Source organism: Taurulus bubalis, assembly GCF_910589615.1.
Source record: "Taurulus bubalis genome assembly, chromosome: 7".
Taxonomy (NCBI): Eukaryota; Metazoa; Chordata; class Actinopteri; order Perciformes; family Cottidae; genus Taurulus; species Taurulus bubalis.
Window position 1 is genome coordinate 9,808,290 of NC_136595.1, and position 27,300 is coordinate 9,835,589.

At 43.7% G+C, this 27,300-nt stretch overlaps 1 protein-coding gene across 2 annotated transcripts in view; it reads left to right on the forward strand.

Moving 5' to 3' along the window:
- The first annotated feature begins 1,775 nt into the window (after nucleotides 1–1,775).
- evi5b (ecotropic viral integration site 5b) overlaps nucleotides 1,776–27,300 on the forward strand; it is a 33,602-nt gene continuing 8,077 nt past the window's right edge. The window contains exons 1-18 of one of the 2 annotated variants that reach the window (XM_079221371.1): nucleotides 1,776–1,812; nucleotides 7,307–7,548; nucleotides 13,729–13,918; nucleotides 16,492–16,716; nucleotides 16,915–16,989; nucleotides 17,115–17,240; nucleotides 17,540–17,683; nucleotides 18,161–18,250; nucleotides 18,482–18,579; nucleotides 18,664–18,724; nucleotides 18,824–18,877; nucleotides 19,894–19,926; nucleotides 20,312–20,452; nucleotides 21,497–21,628; nucleotides 21,767–21,907; nucleotides 22,394–22,552; nucleotides 22,949–23,095; nucleotides 23,530–23,625. In XM_079221371.1, the coding sequence (XP_079077497.1) occupies nucleotides 7,388–7,548; nucleotides 13,729–13,918; nucleotides 16,492–16,716; nucleotides 16,915–16,989; nucleotides 17,115–17,240; nucleotides 17,540–17,683; nucleotides 18,161–18,250; nucleotides 18,482–18,579; nucleotides 18,664–18,724; nucleotides 18,824–18,877; nucleotides 19,894–19,926; nucleotides 20,312–20,452; nucleotides 21,497–21,628; nucleotides 21,767–21,907; nucleotides 22,394–22,552; nucleotides 22,949–23,095; nucleotides 23,530–23,625 (2,073 nt within the window). In that variant the 5' untranslated portion in view covers nucleotides 1,776–1,812; nucleotides 7,307–7,387. Of the gene's footprint in view, nucleotides 1,813–7,306; nucleotides 7,549–13,728; nucleotides 13,928–16,491; nucleotides 16,717–16,914; nucleotides 16,990–17,114; nucleotides 17,241–17,539; nucleotides 17,684–18,160; nucleotides 18,251–18,481; nucleotides 18,580–18,663; nucleotides 18,725–18,823; nucleotides 18,878–19,893; nucleotides 19,927–20,311; nucleotides 20,453–21,496; nucleotides 21,629–21,766; nucleotides 21,908–22,393; nucleotides 22,553–22,948; nucleotides 23,096–23,529; nucleotides 23,626–27,300 lie in introns of those variants that run through there. The other variant, XM_079221372.1, reaches the window with a different exon arrangement.

Here is a 27,300-nt window from a genome sequence, read left to right on the forward strand (position 1 = left end):
CAACACCAGTTCATGTTTTTCAGTATTTATTTTCATTCCATTTAAATTATTTTAGGGGCTTAGTGACGATTTGAACCTCATTACTGAGGATTACTACACCATCCTGTCTCCAAAGCTGTCTAATTATTTATGCCTGACAGACTGAGATGTGATTGTTGTGACGGTGGATCAGGTTCCGTGGCCTACAGTCGCCATGGTGTTGCCAAGTGGGTCCTGCAACGTCAGCTGCTTTTCAGCTCCTTCAAAGAGCAGAGGAGTGTCCAACAACCGACAAAAGACATGCGTCACTGCTCCCATGTAAAACCTGAAAAGTAGGCTGCAGGACTGTTCGGTATGCGTGCCGAGGACGTTGGCTTTCTCATATTTTCACCAGAGATGTGGTTACCTCATGAGTTTCTATTGACAGTCATCGCTTAGTGAAAGCCAAGCGAAATTACAAACGTAGAGAGGGGCTCCTCTTCAGTTTATGGTTCATTTTACATCATTCTATTCCAATTTAGGATCATGGTTTTGTTTTTTTGAGGATTAGCCACTGAGTACGAAATGGAATTTTCATAATTTGATGAATGCTTAATTTTCTGATTCAACTATGAAGACAGCGTGCCTCAATTGAATGACCACTGACGTAACACCGTTCAAACCTTCACTCTACTCGAACGGAAGTATCTTTTCTCTCAACAATGAACTTCAGGTAAGTGAGCGTAGGTGAGATACTGATTAGGAAGCCTGAGACCTAACGTGCTTCAATGGAATAAATCTCAAGGCGAGGTGACATGTAACTTGGTGAAAGAATGATAACAGTGATTTGAGTCTAAAATGCTCCCTTTCTTTGGCTCCTGTTTCCTAAACACATTGCCTTATTCTGAATGCTGCCAAATAGGAAATGCTTTATCCACATTTTGATAACGGTGACAATTTTGAACTCCTGCTGGTTTGCTAGCTCACATCACTAGACATGTACAGTTTCCAAAAGAGTGTCACAGACCGGGCTCAAAAACTGTGAGAAAATCGAGAATCACACATCTACACTGAACAAGAAATGGACTTATCAAGCAAAAACATGTGTAAAGATAAGTCAAACAAATGAGCTCTACCCTTCAGGTGGTGCTGTGGCCATAACTGAAATAAACGTCAGCGGTGCTGGCATGCCCTCTGGATAACCCTAACGACATAGTGTGGCACTCAACTGGTTGTTGTAATGCAAACATTACAGAGTGACCTACGGTGATGAGGTTATGGTCCAACCATGACCTGCTTGACCTCACTTTAGATTGTTTACTGTCCAACACAAGGTACTTTGTGTGACATAGTCAGAGGTTTGTTTGCATCAAAAGCAATTTGAGCAACATTACTACACTTGTACTTCTCCTTCCACCCACAAACAAATATTTGTAAATTCAACATTTCCTCTTTCTGGATGATGAAATAAACTGCCCAGTTAAAGGTCTCTGGTGTGCAGTGTCTCATCGCGACCACTAGGTGGCGGTGCTGTGGCGGCTTCGGGCGCAGGCGCATGCTCTGTGCGATGTAAACATTTGGTAGGCCGCCGCAGTCTGTCCGAGCTCTGCAGACGTTTGTGTACACGTATGATACGGCTGCATGGGCTGGACCGGAGAGTCAATGGGAACTAGCTAGCTCACTCACCACTGGCTAGCTTTCAAGTGGAAACTTAGCGATGCTAACGTGGGGAAAATAGCTGATGTATCCGGGTAAAGTGGTCGGAAAGTGGTATTTTTCTCGTAACAGTGGGACCATACTTTGGTGCATGGGAAGCAGACGACGTTCGCTGAGGCTGGTTGAAAACTCGTCAAGGTAAAAGAAGGTTATTGTTGCTTTTTTCCCTTTCGGGCTCCGACTAAGTACTGGAGAGAACACTAACTCGTAAAACGACTTTGAAGTTACCGCCGTATAACTCCAAGTGAACGGTGTGACATTACATCCAGAAAGTAGACTGTGTCAAGACTGAACTCCTGCCTTAGGTTCGTTGCAATATCAGCTTTTGTCGCTGGTTTCCAGTCATGCCATTGTGAGCCCAGCTTAAGAGTTTGGGGAACAAAACTAGCTAATTAATTGGCTCGCGAAGGGCTCCAGCTATCGCCTGGAAAGAAAGTATAATTTACGGTTGGATGAGTTTTTTCTTTTCTCCCCCTGCTCGGCAAAGTCACGGTAACTTACCCTATATAAAACTACTGTAAACCCACTGTAAAGTATTGTAAAACTACTGTAACGCCAACGTTAGAGCCTTCTGGAGGAAAAGACACCGCATACTGTTGCATTTGATGCCAGATCTCCATTTCAGCTCACTAACACCAGCGAGCCTTACAAGGAGCAGACTTCTCCTCTGTAAAACTGACTGCAAACCAAATGTTTTTTGGGGAAAGGGCATCGTGTGTAGCCCAAGCAACATGATTTAAAACTGCTCAGCAGAGGTTATATTTAACTCAGACTGCGGAGAAGTGACTTGCAAGTTACAACAACAACAACAACGCGGCTGTGCGGACAGATATTTCGTTTAACACCTTTTTAAAACGACATATCTTACTTGTTTAAATATATGTGAGGATGAGGTTGTGGAAAAGTCTTTTGGTTGATGATCATAACTTGAACATTGTATATCTCTCACACGTAGACTGTACGTCTGGGCATTGGATGTGTGCTATGGATATGCAGAGCCAGACCAAGGCCAACCACAACCCTCCATTACATGTAATGCTAGACATTAGATTCCTCACCTAAAACCTCATCTTTTTTCATGAGCTCAGTGGTGTGAAACCACATTATGCTCCACCTATGACTAAAGCTAACAGGTAGAAGAGATGGAGGAGAACAATTTACTGTTTAAGTATATGTTCTTGCCAAAAGGAATTAAAGAATAACCCTCCAATAAAACCTGGGTGGTTTTATTTAAATGTATTTCTGTTATCGGGATTCCCTCATCGGGAATGAGCTTATCATGTATAGTGACACTTCTATCGGTGTAAAATGAGTTTCCTAGGAGGTCACGGACAGACGCTTCTGTAACTAACACCTCCCACTCGCTTGCTTGTTTTTCGTGCCTGTCAGACTAGAGATCCCCATGTAGCTGCGGCAGAAACCTTCACAAGTTTTACTCCGACCTCAGTATAGATGCTGAGGAACGTATCGTACACCAGGGAGTTATCGTACATCTTTTTGGGGCAAAGAAGGGAGCAGAAGATGTGCATGTGAGCCCATTTGTCGTTTGCTTTGTGACTACTTTTTAGGAGTGTTATTTTGGGAGATCTCACAAACGGAGAAGAAACAGCTGAGTGAGTCTGTGTGTGAGATTGACCCGAGCAGTCACTCCTACAGAATAAACTAGCCAAGGCTAAATATTATGTGTGGGTGTTATTGTTAAAAAAAAATGTCCCTCCCTGCACTACTGTAAGGCTACTTTTTGCAGTGCTGCTTTTGCCGGCCAAGTGTAAAATAACAGTTGGTGGTTGTCGCTCCCATAATGTGGCTGCATCATGAAGAATAGCCTTACTCTCTGGGTGCCTGTGTGTTTTAATACCCTCACGCAGCACATGAACAACATGTTTCCCTGAAGACAGCCCTGCTCTCTCCTGCTGGGCCAGACAATTTTGGTTCCTCTTCCCTGCCTAGAAGTGGCAAGCGATAAAAGAGAAGTAAAAGTGAGAAAAGGCCCCTCAGATGACGGCGTTAAAAACCCCCAGTGGATAGGCGTTTACATTTTCCGTAGCGAAAGAGTTTGCAACAGTCCCTTTTTGGCTTGGTCCGGTTCTTTCAGCGCTGTGAGCTATCTGTTGGGTGCTGTGCATTTTGAATTGGGAGAAAGGAAATGCTTCTCTATTCTGCCGTTGGTCTTTCTCAGTTCCCCAATCGCCTTGAAGTTGTTCTCGCCGAGGTTTTCTTCCGGACTTGCTGTGAGTTTCATTAGCTATGCGCACTGCGTCTCGACGTCCCTTTGAGTTCATTGGCAAACAAAAGCAGGAACAATCTCCTGTATCCAGGATTTATAGGAAGCCTTGCTTCAGTTTGCTGGGCTTGCTAGAAGGAATGTGTTGCCACCTGGAAGTCTCTCAAAGCACGACTTCCCCCGTCCTCCTGGCTAAGTAGATGTTTGGGCTGCTCATATTTTGGTCCCTGAATTTCAGGTCATTTTTAGTCTGCTTAAAAAAAAACTACAATAAGGCACACTGCCATTTTTCCCCTCCTGTGTAAATAAATAAGGAAATCAATTAATACGGTTTATTCATGAGGTACATCATTAATCAGACCTAATAAGAGCACACATAAACCAGGCACGGTCCAGGCCTTACCTCCACATGGTTAATCTTTTCTCTCCATAGTTGTGAATCAGTCTGTGAAGAAACCTCATGCCCTTATACATTTTCTTCTTTGCTTTCAAAGAGAAGGATTACAGACACGATGCTAGCCTGGCTCAGTGGGGAAAATAAATAAATGGAGTTTCTATTGGGTAAACAGAAATAAAGCTTTTTTATAAATTTTCCCATATAACAACATTGCTAATTCTTTTCACACAAAGAATGTAATTCATTTTTCGATATCCTTAAAGTTAATTGCAGTTCTATATAAGTGGATTCACGTGAGGACGATTAGATGTCCTATGTAAATTGTACCGTGCAGGTGAATCTAGTCACAGTGTGACTGTTGGTTCTTTGTAATGTCAAACATGTATTAATTAATTTAACTAACATAATTGCTTTTGTTGTTTTGCTGTTGAGATGGAAAAATGTGCTGATCGGCATCTGAGTCAGAGTGCACTGCACACACGCATAACATCTTCTGGCTCTGTGATTTTGTTAAATTGTATGGACTTAAAATCACAGTGACATAGACGTATATCATCTGTCACATGGATAAATCCCAGTTTGAAGTGTCTGATTATAGTACTAGTTGATGTGTAAGACAGCGATCAAGAACATATTATTTGTAAGTCACATTTTCAGAAATCAAGAAGGGAGAAACTTTGCTCGCTCAATTTTTTTGTATCGACAAAATATACAATACAATCCCACAATACAGTGACATAATGGTATAAATGCTCACTGCCTTGTCTTCCACTGATTCTTGATATTTTGAAAAATAAATCAATTTATTAAGAGGTTTTCTTTTGTAATAAAATACATCTACATGCATATTCCACAGACCTTTGTTGCTCTTAATATCCTCTTTCCTACAAAGCTAGTGTTGCCTTCTATGGCCTAGTTGTCATCATGGTATCATCTGTCCAGGCTCATTTAATGCCGCCAACCTGTTGGATCTCCAGGATGTGGATCTGTTAGTTTAGCTGCCTGTCATGTCATGGTGTCGATGAAGGTCAGTAAATATGCCCCCACAGTTAAAGCTCAGGAACTGGGTGTTGTTATGAAAGCTTTTCAGGTTTGGTGGACCAGCTTCCTGTTTCAGAATGGACTTGGCACCGGCAACACCTAGAATGTGTAATGTAATATACAGTAGCTTTTATGATGCATAATTTAGAATGTTTTAAACTTTGGATTTGCACTACAGGCTATTCATAATTTGCGGAAATATATGTTTCCTCCAGTTTTCTTCGTGACATTTTTACCTTTATCGCAGTCGATGGGTCACAGTGATCTGCAGACTGGATGCGTGGGGAGAGGGCGATGACATACTACTGTCTAATACTATAAAACCTGGGATGCTGCGTTTATCTTGTATGCGTCATAACCACTGGGTCACAAGGACGCCCTGTCGACTGCAGCTTGTTTGGTTTAAGAAATAATATATAGTAATTTGTCCTGTTGCCTATTCTTGCACACTCTTCCCCACAGCTCAATCAAATCTCTTCATCGTCCAAAAACAGTTGTTAAAATCAGATCTACGGTACTCTATATGTATATCTGCAAAGATAACCAGCGGTCACCTAAACGTCCATCTCTGTTGTATCAGTAAAGTCACTCAGTGTTTGTGTACAGGAGGGTAAAAAAACCTTAGCTAAGATATTTTCAGTCTACTATAACACACTCCTATCACCACATTTACCACAATCCTTTCCTCCCCCTCCTTTGTTTCTCTCTTCTTCTCCGCTGTGTCTTCGGCCCTCTCTAGGCCCGATACTCACGGGAAAATGACTCATCGTTTCATACAGAGTAATAAGAGTAAGAAGCATGAAATGATCAGCCTGGTGGCAGTATCCAGACTTCCTGTTGGGTTGAAACCAAAGGCTAAAAAAAAATTTAATACATATATCAGGTGTGAAGTGAATTTCAGAATTTTTTTTTTTTTTTTGCTGGGCACAGGTCCACTTCCCGTTGTAGACTGATTTCAGCAGGAGAATGAAAGAAGTCCTATAATCTTTAGTGGAGCACTTTGACCCTTCCTGGCAGTGTGATCAGCATATGACTTACGGAGCAGGGCGTCATTAGACCGGCCGAAGGTCTGAGGAGTGGATTTCCGCCTGGGTAGAACTTGTGACTGACTTTTCAAATTAATGGTGTTTTTCTTTATTTTTATGCGTGGTTCTCTCTTAATATGGAGTATATAACCAGCTGAACGCCAATGATTTTGGGATTATTTGGAATAGCAGGTAGGAGTGTCTAGAGGATTCCTTGCATTCAGCCGTCACTATTGTGCATCATGTACCCTCTTCCTCTCCATGGTCTCTGTTCATGTGGACAGTATATTGCCGAGTGACGATCCTTGTACTTGTCGGCAATTTGTCGTGCTTTTGTCATTACTGTGTGTCAAATGTCGGCAGTAGGTTCTTGTAACATTGTGACAAAATGCTTTCAGGCCTGCGTATGGTGGTGATGTGGCCTTTTGTAATGTAATATTTCAGAGTATTGGTAAAAGATAAAGAAATGTCAATCATGTGGGATAATAATCCTCATAAATTAGCTCACTTTTTTGATTGAGTGAATTGACAGAATGATTAGTGATTGTCACTCAATTCATCATTCAAAACTATATCATTAATTGGCACGAAAAGTTGAAAGCTAAGCAGTTTTTGATCGAGTCACGACTCTGACTGCTAGATCTGTGCTGCTGGTGCACCTCCAACAAAACTAATAATGAAGCATTCAGAAGGTGTCAGATGTGATGATGTTCAGTAACTGCAAGATAAGAATGGCGGGACTTTTTATTTCATGGTTCTGCCAGATATTATGTTGAAATACATATTTACATTTGGTTTGATTGTAAGCGAAACCCAGCTGACGCAGAGATAAGTTAAGAAGTTGTCTGATTCAGGCTAGACCGCCCTGTGAAGCGGAAATTAATGAATACAGCCACAGTTGTATTGCTGAGGTGTTATGTCTGAATTTGTCTCCATCCCCTGCAGGTGGCGACAAACAAGGTTGCTGGTAAGCTGAGTTCTACTCTCTCATGGGTGAAGAACTCGGTGTCCCACACGGTCAGTCAGATGGCTAGCCAGGTGGCCACGCCCACGTCCCTGCAGACCACCGCCACCTCCTCTTCTACGTCTCTGTCCTCACCCGCCCTCTCGCCGGCTTCGTCGGCCTCGCCGGCTCAGCTCAGTCCTGACGATGTGCAGCTGCTCGCCAAACTCGAGGAGCAGAACAGGTGAGCAGTCCGTCTCTTACGCTTCTTCGGCCCGTCAAGCTAACAGTTTGTGAGCTGTGGTTGCGTGGTAGAGCGCGGCTCTCCACGGGTTTGATACCGCGTCATCAGTTCCACAGAGATAGAGAACACAGGCTGGCCGATTGGCACAGAATCCTACAAGCTGCTTTTTTGGATTGTGTAAAACAATACAAATTAGGGATGCACTGATCCAACCTTTTCAGCCCCGCCACCGATACGAGTACCAATCAGGCACCGGTGTTTATTTAAGTCTGTATGCCTCACTGTGTGAAAGAGACTGGGATCATTCTTTCATGTGGAAGAAGGCAACGTTGCAAAACAAAATGTAACAAATAAATACAAATATACTAAGTTGTTATTATTAAAATAATGGTGTCCGATACCAGCTATTTAAGGCTACATCCACACTAATACGTTTTTGTTTTAAAACCAAAACGACCGCTGTCGTTGTCGCAATGATCTCCGTCCACACGTCAACCTTTTGAAAACGCATATCACATGACCATTCACGTACACTGGGCATGCACGTGTTTTCGGTGCTCTAAAACTCTGCCGTAGTGCGGACGCGCAGCAAAAGATATGTTTCAAAATGGAAACCCAGTAGTGTGGACATGAAGTCAGTATCGGCCGATATTCGTTGTCAGTATTGGTATGGGTGCATCTCTGTTACAAATGTACAGCAATATAACGTTCGCTACAGGCTAGCTAGCTGCTGGCTGAGTTTCTTCTTCTGCATATTAGAGCTTGTTAAATAACTGACTGATGCATTACTGCCACCAAGTGGTGGGAAGATATATTGTAGCTGAGCGTCTCATGGACAACAATAATATCTCTGCTGTCTTCGATTGATAACCTATGCGTTCCCACAGCCCTCGCGGCCCACAGGTGAAAACGGAACGTTTTTGGCGGGAACCTCTAGGTGGCGCTCGCGGCCCAATGGGGGGCCGCGGCCCTATGGTTAAGAATCACTGGCTTAGACGATGTATTGAACTTAATTGTGAAGGGAATCTTCTTATTTTTTGGAGATGATGAATGAAATGATGCACGTATGAAAAGTATTGTACATGAAGGGCTTCCAGTCAAAATACAAAATCAGAAACTTAAAATATATATTTAATAGTCGTGTAACGGATCGTTGTCTCATGATTATTCAGTAAAATATGTGATCAGGACATCAGCATTCATGCTTTCTGTTTGCCGATCCCTGATAATGTTGCATGGTAAACAACCTGTCTGTGTTAAAATTGAATAAAGGTTCTGTTCGGTTACATCATGATGCGTTCAGGCTCTGTTGAACTGTGTCTTCTGTGCAGCAGCCATCATCTAGTGAGTGAGAATTTAGCGAGCTGATGGCACAGGAACCGTTTGACCTTTTATGACTTGGCCTGTGAGAGGCGTAGGGAAGGAGCTCAGACTGTAATGCCGTGTTCACACCGGACGCGACGCGAATTTGCGGCGCGACCAGTTTACATGTTAAGTCAATCCACAGACGCGCTGCGGCGCGAATGTGCGGTGAGATAGACGCGTTGGAGGCGGCGCGAACAGAACGTTTGACCTGGGGCGAACAAAGCGAAGGACGCGGCGCGAATTCGCGTGAGTTGAATTATCCCAACTCTGGCGGAGAAATCGCGTGACGCAAAGTTGCGGCAGCCAATCAGCGTTGAGAATCAGCGTTGAGAATCAGCGTTGAGAATCAGCGTTGAGAAGCTCCGCCCGTCACCACCGCCGTCTCCCCGTTTCTGAATGAAACTGCTGCTGCTCCGCCTGAACCAGCGCTGACAGCGGCTTCATTGAGACGCTGTTGTGGGACTACGGATAATAGTATGAACCCAGACACCATGGAGTTTGATGTTCCGACATATGTGGAGTTTACACAAAAAGTATAAAGCAGAACTGGTGGTTATTTCCATGGTGGATGGCATAATCGGTATCGTTTTACGGAGATACGCAAGACGCTGTTCCTGGAGGAGTCGGTGAAATTCACCGAGCTGTGTGCGGTTACGGATGATGTTATGAACCCAAATACGAGGGCGTTTCATGTTCTGACATGTTTGGGACTTCCACAACAAATATAAAGCAGAACTAGTGGTTATTTATTCCATGGTCGATAGTGGAAATGAAAGCTTCGTCGCTTGTCTCTCACAGAGGCAAGCAACAGAGCTAAGCCACGCCCCTTTGGTCGCGCCGCGAATTCGCGTTTGGTGTGAACACCCTCTTTCTACTCGCGCGAGTAAACTTCCGCGGTGGACGCGGCGCCGCAAATTCGCGTCGCGTCCGGTGTGAACACGGCATTAGGAGGACAGACACTCTTCCTCCTATTAATAATAATGTGACACAGCTGATTTACCTGGACTGTCATTATGCAATAACAGATTACCATGAAAAGTGAAACGGTTACACCCCGAACAAGTTCAACTTCCTCAGAAGGTCTGTGGTAGAGGCGACAGTGATATTTAAATTCATTATTTGGATTATTAGTTCTAATACTTGCATACTGAAAGTAATGAAACAATATACATGTCTTTTAAAACTGTTATATAAACATTGGCTTTACATTTATTTTCACATTTCCAAGTCAATATTTGTTTTTTTGTTTCTTTTTTTACACATAAGCACAACTCTGACTGTCGTAGAATGATTCTGCCCACCATCCCCCTCCTGATCATATCTGCACACATACCTGCAGGAGAGTGACGCAGCAGGTTGGGACTTGCCAACTAGCTGACTTGAGAGTAAAATATGGTCGGAAGAAAGAAAAAGAAAAGTCTTGAGTTTGTAAAGTTCTGGAGGAATTCGTTTTTTGGGGGGGTTTAGCTAGTCATTTGAGATAGGCACCATTTTGTCATTGTGTGCTCCTTGCACGGTCGTGGGTCTGATTTGGAATTACTTTGGCCGTCGGTTATTTGCTGCTGGTGTGTGTGTGTGTGTGTGTGTGTGTGTGTGTGTGTGTGTGTGTGTGTGTGTGTGTGTGTGTGTGTGTGTGTGTGTGTGTGTGTGTGTGTGTGTGTGTGTGTGTGTGTGTGTGTGTGTGTGTGTGTGTGCGCGCGTGTCTGCGCGTGTGTGCGCGCGTGTGCGATAGCGTGTGCGATATTTGGCTCCAGCCTCATTTTAGACAGTCTCTTCCTATGGCTCAACAGTACCTGGGACAGGATGTATGAAGGGTAAGATGTGGGTGGTAGACTGCTCAACCTGTGGGTTATAGTGAGGAAGTGAAAGAGGAAAATACATTTGGACATTTGAGTTATTCTTACTTGTTCATATTCTGGACTATTGTATGCAGAGTGGTGGTTTGATATTTGTATTTTAATTCTACAATTGGTAAGAAGTGAGGTGGTTTTGCTGCTTCCTTTCTTCTTACTTGTTGGCTTTATTCACACAATATGTGTCTTGGCCATCCTTGACAGAGTTTACCAACTTTTTTTCCCCGTGCCCCTAGTTACAAAAAGAGGCTTTACTTGTTGGCTAAAGTGTGCAAATTAAAACCAAGAACAGGCCCAGATTTGAGGCGACTCTTGCTTTTTCCTGCAGCAAGTTGACCAGATAGGTCAGTAAACCTCTGAGAACAAGAGCCAGCACCTGCGTGAAACTCTGACCACAGATATAAGGGCACATCTGATTATTGGCAGTAATCGGTAACAATGGCCTCGCATTGAACCGTACAAATCTTTTGTAAGTTAAGATGTATCCTCTGTGCCGTCCCTGACGTGCTCATTGTTCGCACCGCATTCGAGTGCTGTTGGAGGGGTGACGCAACGCCCCTCCATTGGCAGCTTTGCGAATTCTTCCTCTGCCGGGACTCTCGCCCATGGCTGGTGCACCCCGTGTCAGCATGGAAACCAAGCCCAGAGTTCGGGATTGGGTCACAGTCAACTCCAGCGAAGAAGACAGCAGCGCTCTTGTTTGAATGCAGAGGTCGGTGACTCATCGCTACTCCCACCGCAGCTACCGCTCCAGAATGCCAAGTGACACTCTCATAACGGGGGATCAAAACTAACGGGTTTCGTTGGTTTAATTTTCTCCCAAATTCCCCTCGTGAACAGACTCCCATCTAGGAAACAGAAGTTGTGTTGTCGATTAGGGCTCGCTGTTCATCTGCCATTTGACCCCTGCCTCCACCCCAACACACAGCGGGGTCCTTTAACAAGACACATTGCGCTGCTGTCTTCGTCTGTCACTAAACAAGCTAGATCCTATAATCTCGCGTAGCGTTGACGAGACGAGTGCACCACCGCGAGGGAGGACTTTGGTATTCATATGCATGTTCCAGATACCGCGGCGCATCCTGCACTGGCTTACCGGGTGTTTGTGTGCTTGGCGAGGCCTTTGTACCCTGCAGAGCAGATAAAAGGCCCCGAGCTTTCTCACAGTGGCGTCACACAGACGAGGAAGTCCCATCGCTGACCGCTCCGATCGGTGAATCAGACTCAAATTCTGACTCCAAAATTCCTAGGAACCAGAGAGGCATGAAGAGTACGTCATGAATTTATCTTGGTAAGGCTAACGGTATTTTGAGGCTTGTTCTCCTGCCTTAATGAACTGCAAATTGAAGTCATGGTATTGTAACGTCTACAGTCTGGAACAATTATGTAAAACTAACGGTTTCGCGTTTCGTCTGAGCTCAAAGTTTTGATCAAACTTTCTTTTTAACCACTGCAAGAATTGCTCGACGACAACTAATTTGCTGTGGGGTTTTTGCTATTTCGTATTTGTAAAGCTTCAGACTTGTTTGACTACTGGTGAATTATTAGCAGCGGTGCAAGTGTGTTCAGGTTCATGTGTAACGAGCATTTGTGACAGACTGGACCGAAACGGCTGGAAATTCCTGCCACATTCTGGCTGCAAGGTGTATCTTTTTTATTATTCACTTTTTTTAGCGCTCCGTCAGAGCCGAACACAAGTGAAGGAGCTCCGCTGCAGACTGGTCTTTTCCGGCCGTCCACTTTGCGCGACCCACATTGGGCTGTAACCCGATAGCCATTCTAGGAGCACCATCAGTGACGTCACAGGCTCTAATGTGGAGGCCCAGGTTTCTTCTTTTTTTCCGAGATCAGGTGTCTGAGCCTTTGTGTGTCTGTCACAAGCTCCTCTCGTTGGCCGGCCCAGCTTCTTTTTCTCTGCACACTGATCCTTGATTGGGTCACTTGTCAGTAACTCCAGCGACGAACTGATAAGAGTGACACAGTACAAGACTAACCTGCTGAGAAACGCATTGCTTGTCATGATTGGAATCAATATTTTACTGACCTCCAATATTCATTGCTTGCTTTCATAACAGACCTGTTGTAGTTGTTTTTCTAAGCCACTTAAAGCAGTTGCAAGTAGAATTTGAACGAATACCAACGAGTGTTTACTATCTCTTTCGTGCAGTCAATGTGTGTTTGTGGTTTTTAATGTTAGTATTGACCTGCTAGTTCTTGTGACATTCTGAATAAGAGGATTTAGGGGGCTTACATTAATTTAGAAAAGTACGTACATTTTTCCTTTTTAATCGTATTGTGACTGCTGATGGCTGTTGATGAAACTGTTTCAAAGTTTTACCAGTGATGGTGTCACAAAGCTGTAATGCTTGAGGGTAAAGTGGCTTTTTAAATGAGGTCTCCCATTTTTAGCACTAGACCCTCTAAATGTGGGCTGTGAATAACAGCTGGGAAATTGTCTGGCACAGATTTTTTTTTTTGCTGCTTTGCCATGAAGGGCTGATGCCAATAGAAGAAAAAAAAATATTATTCCATGCTATTTTGTCTTTGTTGGACAATTAACAGCAGACAACATGGGGCGATACCACTTGGCCACCAGGATGTTTCAACTAGGACTCCACCCTTGTTTCTTAAGATGTTGACTGTTGTTATGGCATTGATACTGATTTATATGCAGCAACAGGGACAATAATACAGCAACATATTAACTTAGTCGGTGTCTTGCAGTTGTAAAAGTATAAAACAGTTCAGGTGATTGATTGTATCGGGAGCCTGTACGTGTTACTCGGGCAAAAGACTAAATGTTGTTGTTTTTTTTAAAAATACTTAGCTATGTATTCTTGAATAGGGTCCGACATTTAGGTTTTGATAAATGATTAAAACAAGCATTTCTTGTTGCTTAAACATCAATGTTCTGCCCGTGCACAGCGCTAACGGCCCGTCCCGCCTCTCCCCTTCCCCACAGGTTGCTGGAGACGGACAGCAAGTCGCTGCGCTCCATGAACGGCTCCAGGCGAAACAGCGGCTCCTCCCTGGTGTCCAGCTCCTCGGCCTCCTCCAACCTCTCGCACCTGGAGGAGGACTCGTGGATCCTGTGGGGGCGAATCGTCAACGAGTGGGAGGAAGTGCGCAAGAAGAAAGAGAAGCAGCTCAAGGTGAGACCGGTGCTCAGGGCCGCCTGCGAGGCGACAGACGAGTCACAGCGCAGCCCTGCTTAAGAGCTTACCGACGCCGACAGCTTTAGGAGCTTACTGAGACGCGTTTGACCCGTCGGCTGGAAAAAAGGTTAAGACTATCATAGAGCTGTCATTTCATAAATGTATTTTAGAGTTTAGTGTGTTTTTTTTTTTTTTTTTTTTTTTTGACAATTGTCAGAATAACAGCATTTCAGGTCCCAAATAAATAAATATTTTCCCATTGATATTCTGGATGCAAATTAGGGCACCCTATCCCCCCTACTCATGCCCCCCGCCAAAAGGCCGAGCGTATGTTGAGGCCAACGCACCGGCATTGCTTGGTCTGACAATATGTGCTGCCTTGTGCTGCCACAATCGATAGCATAGTCTTATCAATTTTAATTGCAAACGGGGGTCAGTGCTCTGTGAGAATATGGGGAGCATATTTTGATTCTCTGTTATAATATCTTCATTTAAGATTTCAGGGGTAACATATTTCTATAGACCAACATCCAATGAAGTAAAACAAAAACATGCTACCGCTACAGAAACATTGTATATTACACCACTACTTACTCCATACTGTAAGAATATTGGGAACATACTTTTTGCAGAACCGCAAGTAACACATCTTGATAGCACATATCAAGCTACAGTTTTGCACTTTTGATATCGAAACCTTTGTTTACATGTTATCTTGTGCTGCACAGTTTCTCAAAATATAATGAATCTAAATTAAATGGTTACTTTGTTAGGGGAATTAACTGTTTAGATAAACAGTCAATAAATGAATCGATAAAAAAATAGTCTTTAGCAGCAGCCCTAATGGAAATGGCTTTAAACTCTGAAAGAAAGTTAAAATCTTGGCTACACGGCACTCCCGTGATACACATGTTTCACAGGCATTCGTATCGGGCTCTGAATGCCACAATGGTCATATCTGTGTAAGTGTGTACTCGGTCCAGAAATAATTTCCGAGGCTATCTTTGTTCTCAGTGACACTGGTGTTGTGCGTGAGGTTGTTATTTTAGTTCTTGACATTTGCAGCTAATATTAGGTCGCTTGTTTCTGCGGTTGCTCTCTTATGGTCTTGTGATAATCCCATGCCCGGTCGCTGTCGATGGCAGTTTTTGATTTAAACTGCACATGCAGGACAGTGGAACAATAGACAACCCTGTTCAGTGCTTTGTTGGATAACATACTGATAACAGATAGACGTTATGGCTGGGACTCTGCAAGGAGCTTGTAGTTTTCTGACGTTCAGCTGCTCAGTGCAACGGTGACCAGGTCATTAAGGTCACGGAAAACCGTTCCTGGATAAAGCTCCTACGGTCCATTCTTTGCTCAGCATTCTTTGTGACACTTTAAACTGCGTCATCATCGCCGATGATTCTGCCTTTCTCATAGTAAATGAATGTCCATTTTCTGTAATCCGTTCACAAGCAAACAAAAAAAGTGTTGACATGGAGTTGATGTTGTATGAACCCGTTGATGAAACCACTCGTATGCAAATGGCCAGGGTTTCTGTTTTTCTTGCCACGCTCTGTGTGCGTAAATGGGGAAGTGTTGGGCAGGACCTGTGAACATGCACGGGTGTTATTATGTGATTTAACAGAAGTAGTAATGACCAGATGGTTGCATCTCGACTGGGGCGTTAATCATAAGTGCTGAGGCCTCAACAAAATGTTTTCTTCCCCTCGGTTTACAGAGAGAGACGGACTCTGTTGCGCAAAGCGCTTTTCTGCACTTGTCAGCAAAAAAGCGCTGATGTGTTCATATTTTCAAAACCCATGGCAGCTGAAGAGAAATGTATTTAATTCGGTGAATAAAATATGATGTTTGTGACGTGATTTCCGTCACATTACACCAAATGAGTTGTGGGAAAATGTGGAACATTGAAATCATTGAAGATGTAGCTGTCAAAGAGCATTGATGAGAACATACAAAGGGGGGTTAAGTAGTGGAGTGTCTCAGAAAGCAGCTTTCGGTCCGACACGGTGAAGACATGAGAAGCTGCATTGTTCCGGCACAAAGCCGGGCTTGTCTTGTCTGGCCTCTGAGAGGCGAGAGGGATCCCCTGCTGAAAGCCTGTGTGGGTGGACCTCTGCTCCAGATGCACCCTGGACTGACCAGATGCACACACAAACATACACACACACACACACGAGCAGGAAAGACCAGTGTTCCCTGTCAGCACAGGAAATTGCTTAATCAAATTGTATCAGCAGTAATATATGGAAACAGATTGCTCGACAAAGTGCCTCACTGACAAGATTGCATTTGCCGTTGGAAATTGTATTGTTATGAGATGCACACTGTGCTGAAATGCCCATGGCTGTATCCTGTCAGAAATGCAAGTGTCTGTTCGTTTTCCCCACATGAAGCCGATGTGTTTTTCTTACTCTCTCACACTGTTGTACACATAAAAAAGAAGAACAACAAAGACAACCCCCAAATGCTCTTTTATGTTCCTCATGAATGCCTTTAAAACAAAAAACAGCTAAATTATTGTCAATTTCACAAAGTGCCTATTCTTTTTTCTGTTTCCACAGGATCTTGTCAGAAGAGGGATTCCTCACCACTTTCGGGCGATAGTGTGGCAGTTGTTGTGCAACGCCCAGAACATGCCCATCAAGGATCAGTACTCCGAACTCCTGAAGATGACGTCGCCCTGCGAGAAGCTGATTCGCAGGGACATCGCGCGCACCTACCCTGAACACGACTTCTTCAAGGAGAAAGACTGCTCGGGCCAGGAGGTGCTCTTCAACGTCATGAAGGCAGGTCACCGTTTGTGTGTTCAAGAACCTGATCGTATGCAGATAAGCTGTTAAGCGTGTGTAGAGATTACAAATAGAGGTATTCAACAGTAAGTCATATTACAGTTTAAATGTGTTTTTTTTTACTGAGTACTGTACAGTATAATGACTTGTGTACAGCATCACTGAGACTCATCCAAAGCTAATCTGTTACCTCAGGCATATTCTCTGGTGGACCGTGAGGTTGGCTATTGTCAAGGGAGCGCATTCATTGTAGGACTGCTGCTCATGCAGGTAATGACCCCATCTTCACCACACAAACAAACACACTGATTCACCAGCTCCCAGCAAACGGTTTGCCATGTTTTAGTGAATAACGGACCCCTGTTGTTATTATTACTCATATTTCTTCTTTCTAGATGCCAGAAGAGGAGGCTTTCTGCGTGTTCGTGAAGTTGATGCAAGACTACAGATTACGAGAGCTCTTCAAACCCACCATGGCTGAATTAGGACTCTGCATGTACCAGTTTGAGTATATGATCCAGGTAGACGCCTCATACTCGCTCGTGATGACAGTAGTCGTGTTTAGTGCACACGCTGCCACTTCTGAAAATATATGTTGAATGCTTTAGAATTATAAACACTGTCAGTAGACATATGGAATACATCATGTAACCTCAATTTAAGATTATTATTTTTTTAAAGCAATTAGCAATTCCTAAAATAAGGAAATCTATCTGCCATCTTTGGCGGATGACCTAAAATATTTACCTAGAACTTAATTCCCTGGGACAGTTGTAATGATGCCAATCCATTTTTATTTTTATTATTTTTTGCCTCGCAGGAACAACTCCCGGAGCTGCACATGCATTTCCAGACTCAGAGCTTTCACACGTCCATGTATGCTTCCTCCTGGTTCCTCACCATCTTCCTCACCTCCTTCCCTCTGCCCGTCGCCACAAGGATCTTCGACATCTTCATGTGTGAGGTCAGATTAAAGGAGCTACGGCTGTTTTCAAGAGCAACCACCCACTTTGAACTATATCATGTTGTCTGCTTACATACATCGTTCCGTAAGGAATTATCTTTGCCGTTTGCTGTTTGTTTATTTATTAGCTTGCAGTGTCCTAAAAAAGGAATCTAAAAAAGGAACAGTAAACCCTTGTCTAAAGGCAAGTGTTTCCACTTAGAAAGGTTAACATGTCTTCCATTGCTTTGAGTCTACATTTCTAGTTTACATGAAGTTAAATGTCGTGGAAAGATTATCCGTTAGCACCACCTGTTGGAGAAAACTGAAACACTGCATTCCACATTTTATGGTGGCTGTGAGTTGTTTCATTACTCCCAAGAGACCTGTTGCAATACATTTAAAATCCTCAACCCATTTTAAAAGAGGTTTCACACTGAACATTGTTTTTTTTAAAAATTTTTCAAAAGATGACTCCTCAGTGATCTCTCTCTTCAGGGTCTGGAGATAGTTTTCCGCGTGGGGCTGGCCATCCTTCAGATGAACCAGACCGAACTCATCCAGCTCGACATGGAGGGAATGTTACAGGTATATCAGCCGTGACCGCCACGTAACTTATCATTCAACCAGCTCAGATTTCTGGTCTAGGAATCGCCACCCCACCCAGATAATCGATACCTGTGGGTCTCCCAACCCGTACCTGCTGTGTACATGTTGACTTCCGGTGTGCTTTGTTGTCTAACTAAGACAGCAGGGTGTGTGTGTGTGTGTGTGTGAGAGAGTGTCAGGCACTTATCCTGTTTCCTTATTGTGCTACAGCTCTTCCAGAGGGTCATCCCACACCAGCTGGACAGCGGACCGGATAAAGTCATCCAGGCTGCTTATCAGGTTAAATACAACGCCAAGAGGATGAAAAAGTAAGCGACCAACCTCTCCGTTTGCTTCTGCACTTATTTTGATACAAGACCCTAATCTTCTCGTCGTTGCTGAAATTTTTTCAGGTTGGAGAAAGAATACACTACAATCAAAACTAAAGAGATGGAGGAGCAGGTGGAGATAAAGGTTTGTGGACGTTATCAATTGTTAAAAAAAGTGCTCTAAAGGCTCCACTCTTTTTTTGTCTCATGTGATTTTTTGTGTGTGCAATGTCTCGTTTTGCAGAGGTTGCGGACAGAGAACCGTCTCCTGAAGCAGAGGATAGACACACTGGAGAAAGTGAGTGCGTCAGTGTCTGTCACAGGTGCTCCGTCACCAGAATAACCAATCAGGCGATGCTCGTCCGCACGACATTAACCCCATCCAGCGGCTCCCGCATCATGCATCTCTCTTCTTAATGAAGGGCTCTCGTCTTTCACTAACTGGGCTCTCTGTTAGTCGAAAGTCCATTTACATGCTAAACCGTCACCGGTTGCCTGGTGCAGCATGGTGCATTTTTCCGATTTGCAGATAAATCGGAAAACGAGCGCGGTCCTGGCGTCTCTGTGAACGTCTGTGTGGCTCGAATAACAGACACTAACTGAGATGCTTTTAACGAGCCCGTTCGGACCGCGAACGTGGCTGTGGCTTGATGCTGTCCAAGTCGTCGCAAAGCACTGCATGCCCGAGTTGCACTGTTTAGTGTTTTTTTTGTGTCTCTTGAGCGCTACCGCTGGTGAAGGAACCGTGCATGAGGCCTGCCATGGATGGGGGGCGACGCCATGTTTGCCTGCGGGGAGGAACACTGGTCTAAATGAGTCCGCTACTTACATTCAGCTCGGGGCTGCTGCTCTCTGACGCATCTCTGTCGCGTAACTCCCAGGGCCCCTTTTTAAACTCTTCACTAACGGAGCTGCTCAAACGTTTAGATGGACCACATCGAATTCATTGCCTTCACAGCCTCCGTTCAGTTAAACAACACGTGGCTCCTTAACACTGTTATTGTGCTGCTGTGTCCCACGGACTTCACTCTCTAGTCGCTATTACCTTCTTCCTGCCTGAAAGCTTGTCACTGTTATCTGCACTGCCTTCAGCTTATTTGCACTTTTTTCACCACACCTGCATGCAATGTTCCTTTTCTACCCCCGAATGTAAACACGGGTTCTCCAGTCTGTAAAAATATATATTTCTGGACGGGAAATGAACATTGCATTTCTTCTCTTAAACAATCAATTGTTCTTTTGTTGTTGTGTGCTTTAAACTGTCCTCTGGATTGTCTCCCTCTGCTGTCTCTTGCTGATATTTCTGTTTTGTAGGAAAGTGCTTCCTTGGCAGATAGATTGATCCAGGTATATTCCTCATTTTCTCTTTTCTCTGTTACTCATGTTGCAACTTCCTTCTTCCTTCTCTCTCTCTCTTAGCATCGCATGCTCATGATTAGTACAATAAAGGACACAGTGATAATGCAGAATCGAATGAACGCTAATGATTCTGTTATGAACTAAAGCAGAACTAAAGCAGATTGTTGAATAATTTCATGAAATAGCACATTGTGGCATGTCAGAAAAAGCTGAAGAAAGGAATTGGTATGAATCACACGTTGCTAGAATTAAGCATGTCCTTTAGGAAATCCAATCGCTCATCTTCTCCTCTGATTCGCCCATCCATTCCGCCCTCTCGTTTTCCCACTTCTTGTCGTGCTCACGCCACTCCTCCTCGGTTGGTTATGTTAAGGGCCAAGTGACTCGGGCTCAGGAGGCAGAGGAGCTGTACCTGGTCAAGCGGGAGCTGGCCACAGTCAAACAGCAGAGCGAGGAGGCCGGTGCTCAGCTGGAGCCGGCTAAGACAACCAGCAGGCAGCTCCAGCCGCAAGCGGTAAGAGGGCCACCGCGTTCCCAGCTGGCAGGTTGCACTGGCTCGGGCCCGCCCAGTCCGTGACGGGGAGACTTTGACGGGTCGTTTCTCTATATCAGTTTGTGTTGTGTGCCGGAAGGTCAGGCCGACCATTTCAAGATGATGTGTTGTGCTAGACACCAGGGTCTGTAAAAGAAGAAAAAAATCACATCAAAAAGGGTTTCACCACAGTTCAGATGTGTCACGGTTGCCCGCCCAGTTGCCCGCCCAGTTGCCCGCCCAGTTGCCGCGTATTGCCGAGCAACAACATCCGTAGCCGTGGCAGAGCAGAGCTTTTCTCACTTTTGCACATCAGCTCTGGGTAATGATCTGTTTTGGCATGCATGAATTCAAATTGGGACACGGAGTACGACACAGTTCAGCCACCTTACTGTCTGTCTGCATTCTCAGAAATGCAGTCATGAATATGTAAGCAGTTGTCTCACCGGCTGGTAGATTTCACACGTGGCCCCCTGCTCACAGAATCCTCTCGTTGCATATCCATCGACCGAGCGCTCTTAATTATTGATGGCTGCATTCAGGATGATAATGTGCAAGGCGTTGCAATGTTTTACATAATTTGCCATGTTGCTCCTCAATGAGCAGTCATGAATTATGTATGTGAAAAGGGAAAGGCAAAAATGTTTGGTGTCCGCTGCAATTACGGTTCAATTCTTTGCAGTGGAGCGTGAAGAAGCATTGAGGTGTGTTTTCTTCCAGAAGAATATAGAAGGGCGATATGGCCCAAAAGTAGTTTATGAAGTATCTAGATTATAAAGTCTATTTTTGTATAATTCTGTGGGGAATTAAATACTTGTATCACGAAGTATCGATACATGATTTAATCACGATACCATGGGAAATCTGTAAATGGTCATAAAAAATTATCGCTCAGCCCTAAAATATATATGTTATCAGCTGAACTTACCTCATGGGCTGGACTTATTTTGGGACCCTGGTTTACTGGATGTTGAACATTCGTAGCGCTGCCTTGCTGTCCGTGCTCACGCACATGTCCTGTTATAGAAGGGAGCCCCTCGGTACTCGGAGGAGTCCGTGCTGCAGCTGGAGCGAGAGCTGGTGCAGGCCCGGCTGAAGGAGGCGGAGTCTCAGTGCGCTCTCAAGGAGATGCAAGACAAGATCCTGGATATTGAAAAGGTGTGTTGCTCCCGTACGCGATGTACTGCGTAAATATTTCGCAAACATACAATAGTATTGCATGACCCGACCTGGCTGTGTCACTGTACACCCGCTGCCACACTTTTGCAACGTGTCCTTGTTCCGCACCTTGTTTAGAGGAACACGTCGCTCCCAGATGACACTAATGTGGCGCGTCTTCAAGAGGAGCTGATCGGGGTGAAGCTGAGGGAGGCGGAGGCTCTGACCGGCCTGAAGGAGCAGCGGCAGCAAGTCAGAGACCTGGAAGAGCACTGGCAGGTGAGCAGTGTCGTGTCAGTACATTAGTTCTGTTGTAAAGGAAAATATGAAAGAAATCTCAAAGCCAAGATTAAAGAAATTATTTAATAATTTACCAAAACATGGGCAATGACAGTCCTCTCCAGGGTTTTGAGGGACAGAAACCGTTCCACTGGCATTACGACAGGGATAGGACACTGTGTGCTCAGTCAGTGTCCTTCATCAATATCTACACACTGTGGGAGGAGCATATAACTACTTGACTCCTTAGTTATGTAGAAATCACATTAGAGAAACAGTTTGATCAAAACACGAAGGTTTCTCAGTCATCGAGAAAGTCTACGTACAAAACTCTGAAAAGTTTGGTGCCTAGAATTTGCATACTTTATCTCTGTCTGACATTTTTTTCAAAGAGCAGAATGTCCATGTCAGTGAAATGGAGAGGAAAGTGTATCTGTTTAATAAGTAATGGAAAATGTGACGGACCGTAACGTTTCTTCTCCTCAGCGCCACTTGGCACGCACCGCTGGTCGCTGGAAGGACAGCTCCAAGAAGAACACCTTGAGCGAGCTGCAGGACGAGCTGATGAGCGTGAGGCTGCGTGAGGCCGAGGCCCAGGCCGAGCTGCGGGAGACACGGCAGAGGATGCTGGAGCTGGAGACGCAGGTCAGAGGTCACGTCGGCTTCCTAACCACATGAACCCGATAATACTCAATCGTGCTTTTAATCACCGTTTTGTCCTGCTTATTCCCATTCTTGCACATTTCTCACATTTCTGGCCTTATAATGCAAATAATCACAATAAATGAAAAGGTGTGCTGTAGTATGGATAGTTAAGTAGGTGGAGTGAAGCTAAAGTTTCTCTAATTAACAGTAAATGAGCTAAAAAAAAGAAGTGAATTCTCTACCTGTATTTTCACACAGTCTCCTTCAGAGGGCAGCAGTCATCTGTGATCTAAACAATCTTTCACTTTTGTATCTCAGATATGTCTTTTTAATTGATTGTTTATGAAAGTACAAATATTTTAATATTTCTTTCATGTACAACCTGTGCTCACACAGAATCAGATTCACAGTAACCATCTGCGACGGGCAGAGCAGGAGAGTCGCTGTCTCCAGGAGTGTGTGCAAACGCTGACTGTGCAAAATAAAGACCTGCATGGGCAACTGCAAGAGATCAAGCGGAGACAAGCTGAGATTGAGTGCAAGGTGCAACTGCTGATCCGCAACACTTAGCACAGGGGACAAACCACAATCTAAATCAATTCAAAGTTTGTATTATTGTGTAAAATAATATAGAATATTATTTGTATTTATTTTTTATGTTCAAGGTCTGCTTTTCTCTTTAGCTTGATTTAGACATAATGTATTGTTTAATACTTGAGATAGCTTGTTATATAACCAGTATTTTTGATAGTTTCGGATAGTATTTCTTTCTGATAGGTCTGCAGATGCTGCTAAATTTCTGTTAAACTGCTCTCTCAGTGACACTCCCAATTTCTCAGAAACTTGCAGCTGCATGATTAACGCATGCAAAAATGGAGGAAAAAACACATGTTTTTATGCCTCTCAGCATCACGCCTCCCCCAGGACTTTGGCAAAACCGTAATTTTGCTTCTTTTGTTTTTTTTTTCTTTCTGCAGAATAAAGAAGAGGTGATGGCAGTGAGGTTGCGGGAAGCTGACAACATTGCCGCCATGGCTGAACTCCAGCAACAGATCTCAGAGCTTGAGATTCAGGTAAAGTCCCAATACACACCTTGTTGTGGTTGTCTGTATGCCGGGTTTTGATTTCCTCAGCTCCTTCGCAAACCACATTTACACTTCCCTCAGACACAGAGAGACGTGTCCCATCCAGGAATAGTTGTGTAAGAGTTATGTTCTTATTTTCAGAGCTATTTTCAGTAGGGCTGAACGATTAATTGCATTTGCGATAATATCGCGATATGATAAAACGAGATTTTCTAACCGCAACGTCATCACGTGACGCGAGCGAAAGAGCGGAGAACTCGGCTGCATCAACTTTTCATGCGGCCCGTTAACCTGTTGCGCAATGGCCTCTGGCTCCACGGAACAGTCAGAAACTGACACAGCTGAGACTTTAGTCTGGAAGAGGAACAGCACGTGCTGTTCTGGTTTCAAAAAAGAAGATGCTGCGCAGCGTCAGGTGACGTGCAGAGCATGCCGCGCTCCTGTTGCTACTTCACGGGGTAACACTACAAACTTGTTCCAGCACTTAAAAAAACACCACAAATCAACGTATGACAGTTGTATGGCCAAGATGCCGAGCACCAGTGTGCCAGACAAGCCAAATACCTCAAGACAGGGATCACTGACCGAAATGTTTGAAAGCGTCAGTCCATATGAACGTAATTCACAACGACACGGGGAAATCACTCGGGCAATAACCGAGTTCATAGCCAAAGATATGATGCCTCTCAGCCCGGTGACCAAGCCTGGGTCCATGGCATTGATCAAAACGCTTGATAAACGGTACAGGATACCCCCCGTACATATTTCAGTCAGACTGCCATACCGGAGCTGTACAAAAAGTGCAAAGAGAAAGTCGCCACGGAGCTTAAAACGGTGGACTTTTTTGCTACCACTACTGATCTGTGGTCGAGCCGCACAGCTGAGCCTTACCAGAGTCTTACAGTCCATTTGATTGACGGAGATTTCAACCTCGGAGCTCGGGATCGCAACGAGGAGAAACACGTCTGCATCACGACAGACAACGCGTCAAATATGGTGCTGGCTGCACGGCGCAATGAATGGACGAGGCTCCAGTGTTTTGGGCACAGATTACATCTTGCCATTGGTAAATTATCGTGTGTAAAAATATATAAATTATGTTGAGTTGTGGAAAGTGGATGGGATTAAATAAATTCATATTCCCTCCCACTCCTCTTTTTATTTAATTCTAACAAATAGGCCCAGCCAATGGGAAAGAACATTTTACACTAAATGTATCTAATATTGTGTTGGTCATATTTAAATCATTCATTATGTTTTGTTGGGGAAAAGAGAGGATAAAATTAAAAAAAAATGAAAATCATATATTAAATCACAATTGCAATATTGGAGGAAAAAAAATCGCAATTAGATTATTTTCCCAAATCGTTCATTTTCAGCATGTTTCTTGGTTACTGTTCCCTACATGTCATGATCTAAGTTAGAACTAAAGTAGTTATTTAACAAGACAGATTTCTTTATTTGTGGTTTATTCTGAGCTCCCCTCACTCGATTGAAATGAGAAGATAATCTGAATCTGATAGCAGTTGAAGTGTTGCTTGCTTATGTTGGCAAGGAAACACCGGTTTCAATCAAATCTGATCAAACCACACCCACAGTCCTGATGACGAGTTATTTCATGTTTTTAACTGTTGCTTATTCAGTTATGGATTTGTGAAGTGGCACAAACATTAGATATGCAGGGTGAACAGCAGACCTGGAGATGGATAGACGGTTCAGTACAGAATTCTATTGTTTTTTTTTCCAGATTTAAACTTTAGTAAAAACAAACCTCAAACTGAATTTTTCCAAAACTTAAAGTGGAGATGAAATGGAAAAACTACTTTCTCCCCTTTTTAGATCACATCCCTGGTCATATTGTGCACCTATTTTACAATATATGCAGCAAAAAATAAAATGGTATCATCCAATCATCTTTTGGTCCTGTAGAACTGCTCAGGTGTTACGTCTCGCTGGGACTTCAAATTTGAATGAAAGACAGTCTAGTATTTGATGAAAAATTATATTGTATTTTTTTGTTTTTCAGTTCAGATACTGACATTTAATGCAGTTGGGCAGATTGACACACAAACAGTCTCCACAAGCAAGAGTGAAAAAAAACAAAAAAAAACTGTATTATTTATCCCCAAACAAATGTAACGCTACACACAACAAGGGTGACTAAAGCAAATGCAGGCCAGTTTTGCACTGCGGACACTCGGCAGTTCTGATTGATAACCGATGAAGTTATCCAAGGTGCTTGAGGCCTCAACGCACCTTTCCAAACGAGTAAACAGGATGACGAAGATTGCGTTCTTGTTTTGCCCATCTGCCCCTTCTCTTTGGCTGCTCTCTCCATTTTGCACCTTTTTGTGGTTTTATATGCGTGTGTGTGAAGGCTGTTGGAAATCAACCAAATGATAAGAAGTGTCCAGAAGCTGCAAAAAGCTAAAAAAGCTAAACTGATTATCAGTCAGCGGCAGCATTTCAAGGAACCCTCTCCTATTGATGGTGTGTTAGATTGCTTTCGCTTTCGCGAGGGTCATACAGTAAATAGGATAAGACAAAGAAATACAATATTAATATCCTCATTATTGCTGCACTTGATAAATGCAGTATGAATAATATTTATTTGTCAAACAGATTTTATTTTATTTGGAACACTTTTTTTTACGTCGCCCTATTTGACATCTATAAGAAGTACATTAGCAGTTAATAGATGGTTGATAACACACCACGAAGATAGAAGGGTTTAATAATGAATCTATAACTGCTCTTGTGGACGCCTATAAGGAGACTGTCGTATAAGAACAATGAATTACAATAAAGTGAACATAGCTGTAATAATATAGGGGGGTGTCTATTGGAAACATTTGCGACGAGGGGAGTAGGTTTTGTAAATGTATCACTGAGTTTTCAGAGAGTCTAACTTGAAGGCTATTTATAAGTATGACACCTACACACACAAAAAACGCCCCTTCACAGGCGCACACACACAATCACACAGTGTGGTCTGAGGTTTTGTTACTAAGCGATGGCGCATCAACATACAACACCAAAGTCACCACTGCCGCCCTCGTGCTCGTTAGAATCCGCGAAATGAACCCTCAATAGCGCGCAGAAGCATTTACATTTAACTGTATTAATTTCCCCCACCCTTTTTTTATTTTTATTTAATAATCAGTGTCTAGTAAAAAACTATATAAAATGGGCTTGACGCAAGATAATAGGTGTTGGAGATGTGGCGTGGAAGTGGGCACTTTCCTGCATGCTATGTGGGAATGCTCCAAGGTGTTGCCTTTTTAGAGGGTGGTGCTGGGGAGCCTGGAGGGGTGGCTCAGACGTTCTTTGCCAGAGTCTCCACAATTTTGTTTACTGGGGGACACATCAGTAGTGCCACCAGGCCTTAGTAAGGCAGAGTTTAGACTGGGCTCATGGCAGAGACGGCTGCCTTTTTGAAGGTATGATCGCCAGGGTGAAGGACAATTCAAGACCAGGCATGGAGGGGTCTAATGGCTTTTTTGACGGGTTAAAGGAGGGGTCAAGTAGGTCATGTATGTGCTCAGGAAAATGCAGGTATAAATGCAGGGTAATGCAAATTTACGGGTAAAAGATAATAAAGGGGTGTCGGGGTAATTGTATTCTTGTTTTATTTTTTGTTTTGTCATGTCTGTTTCTCTGATG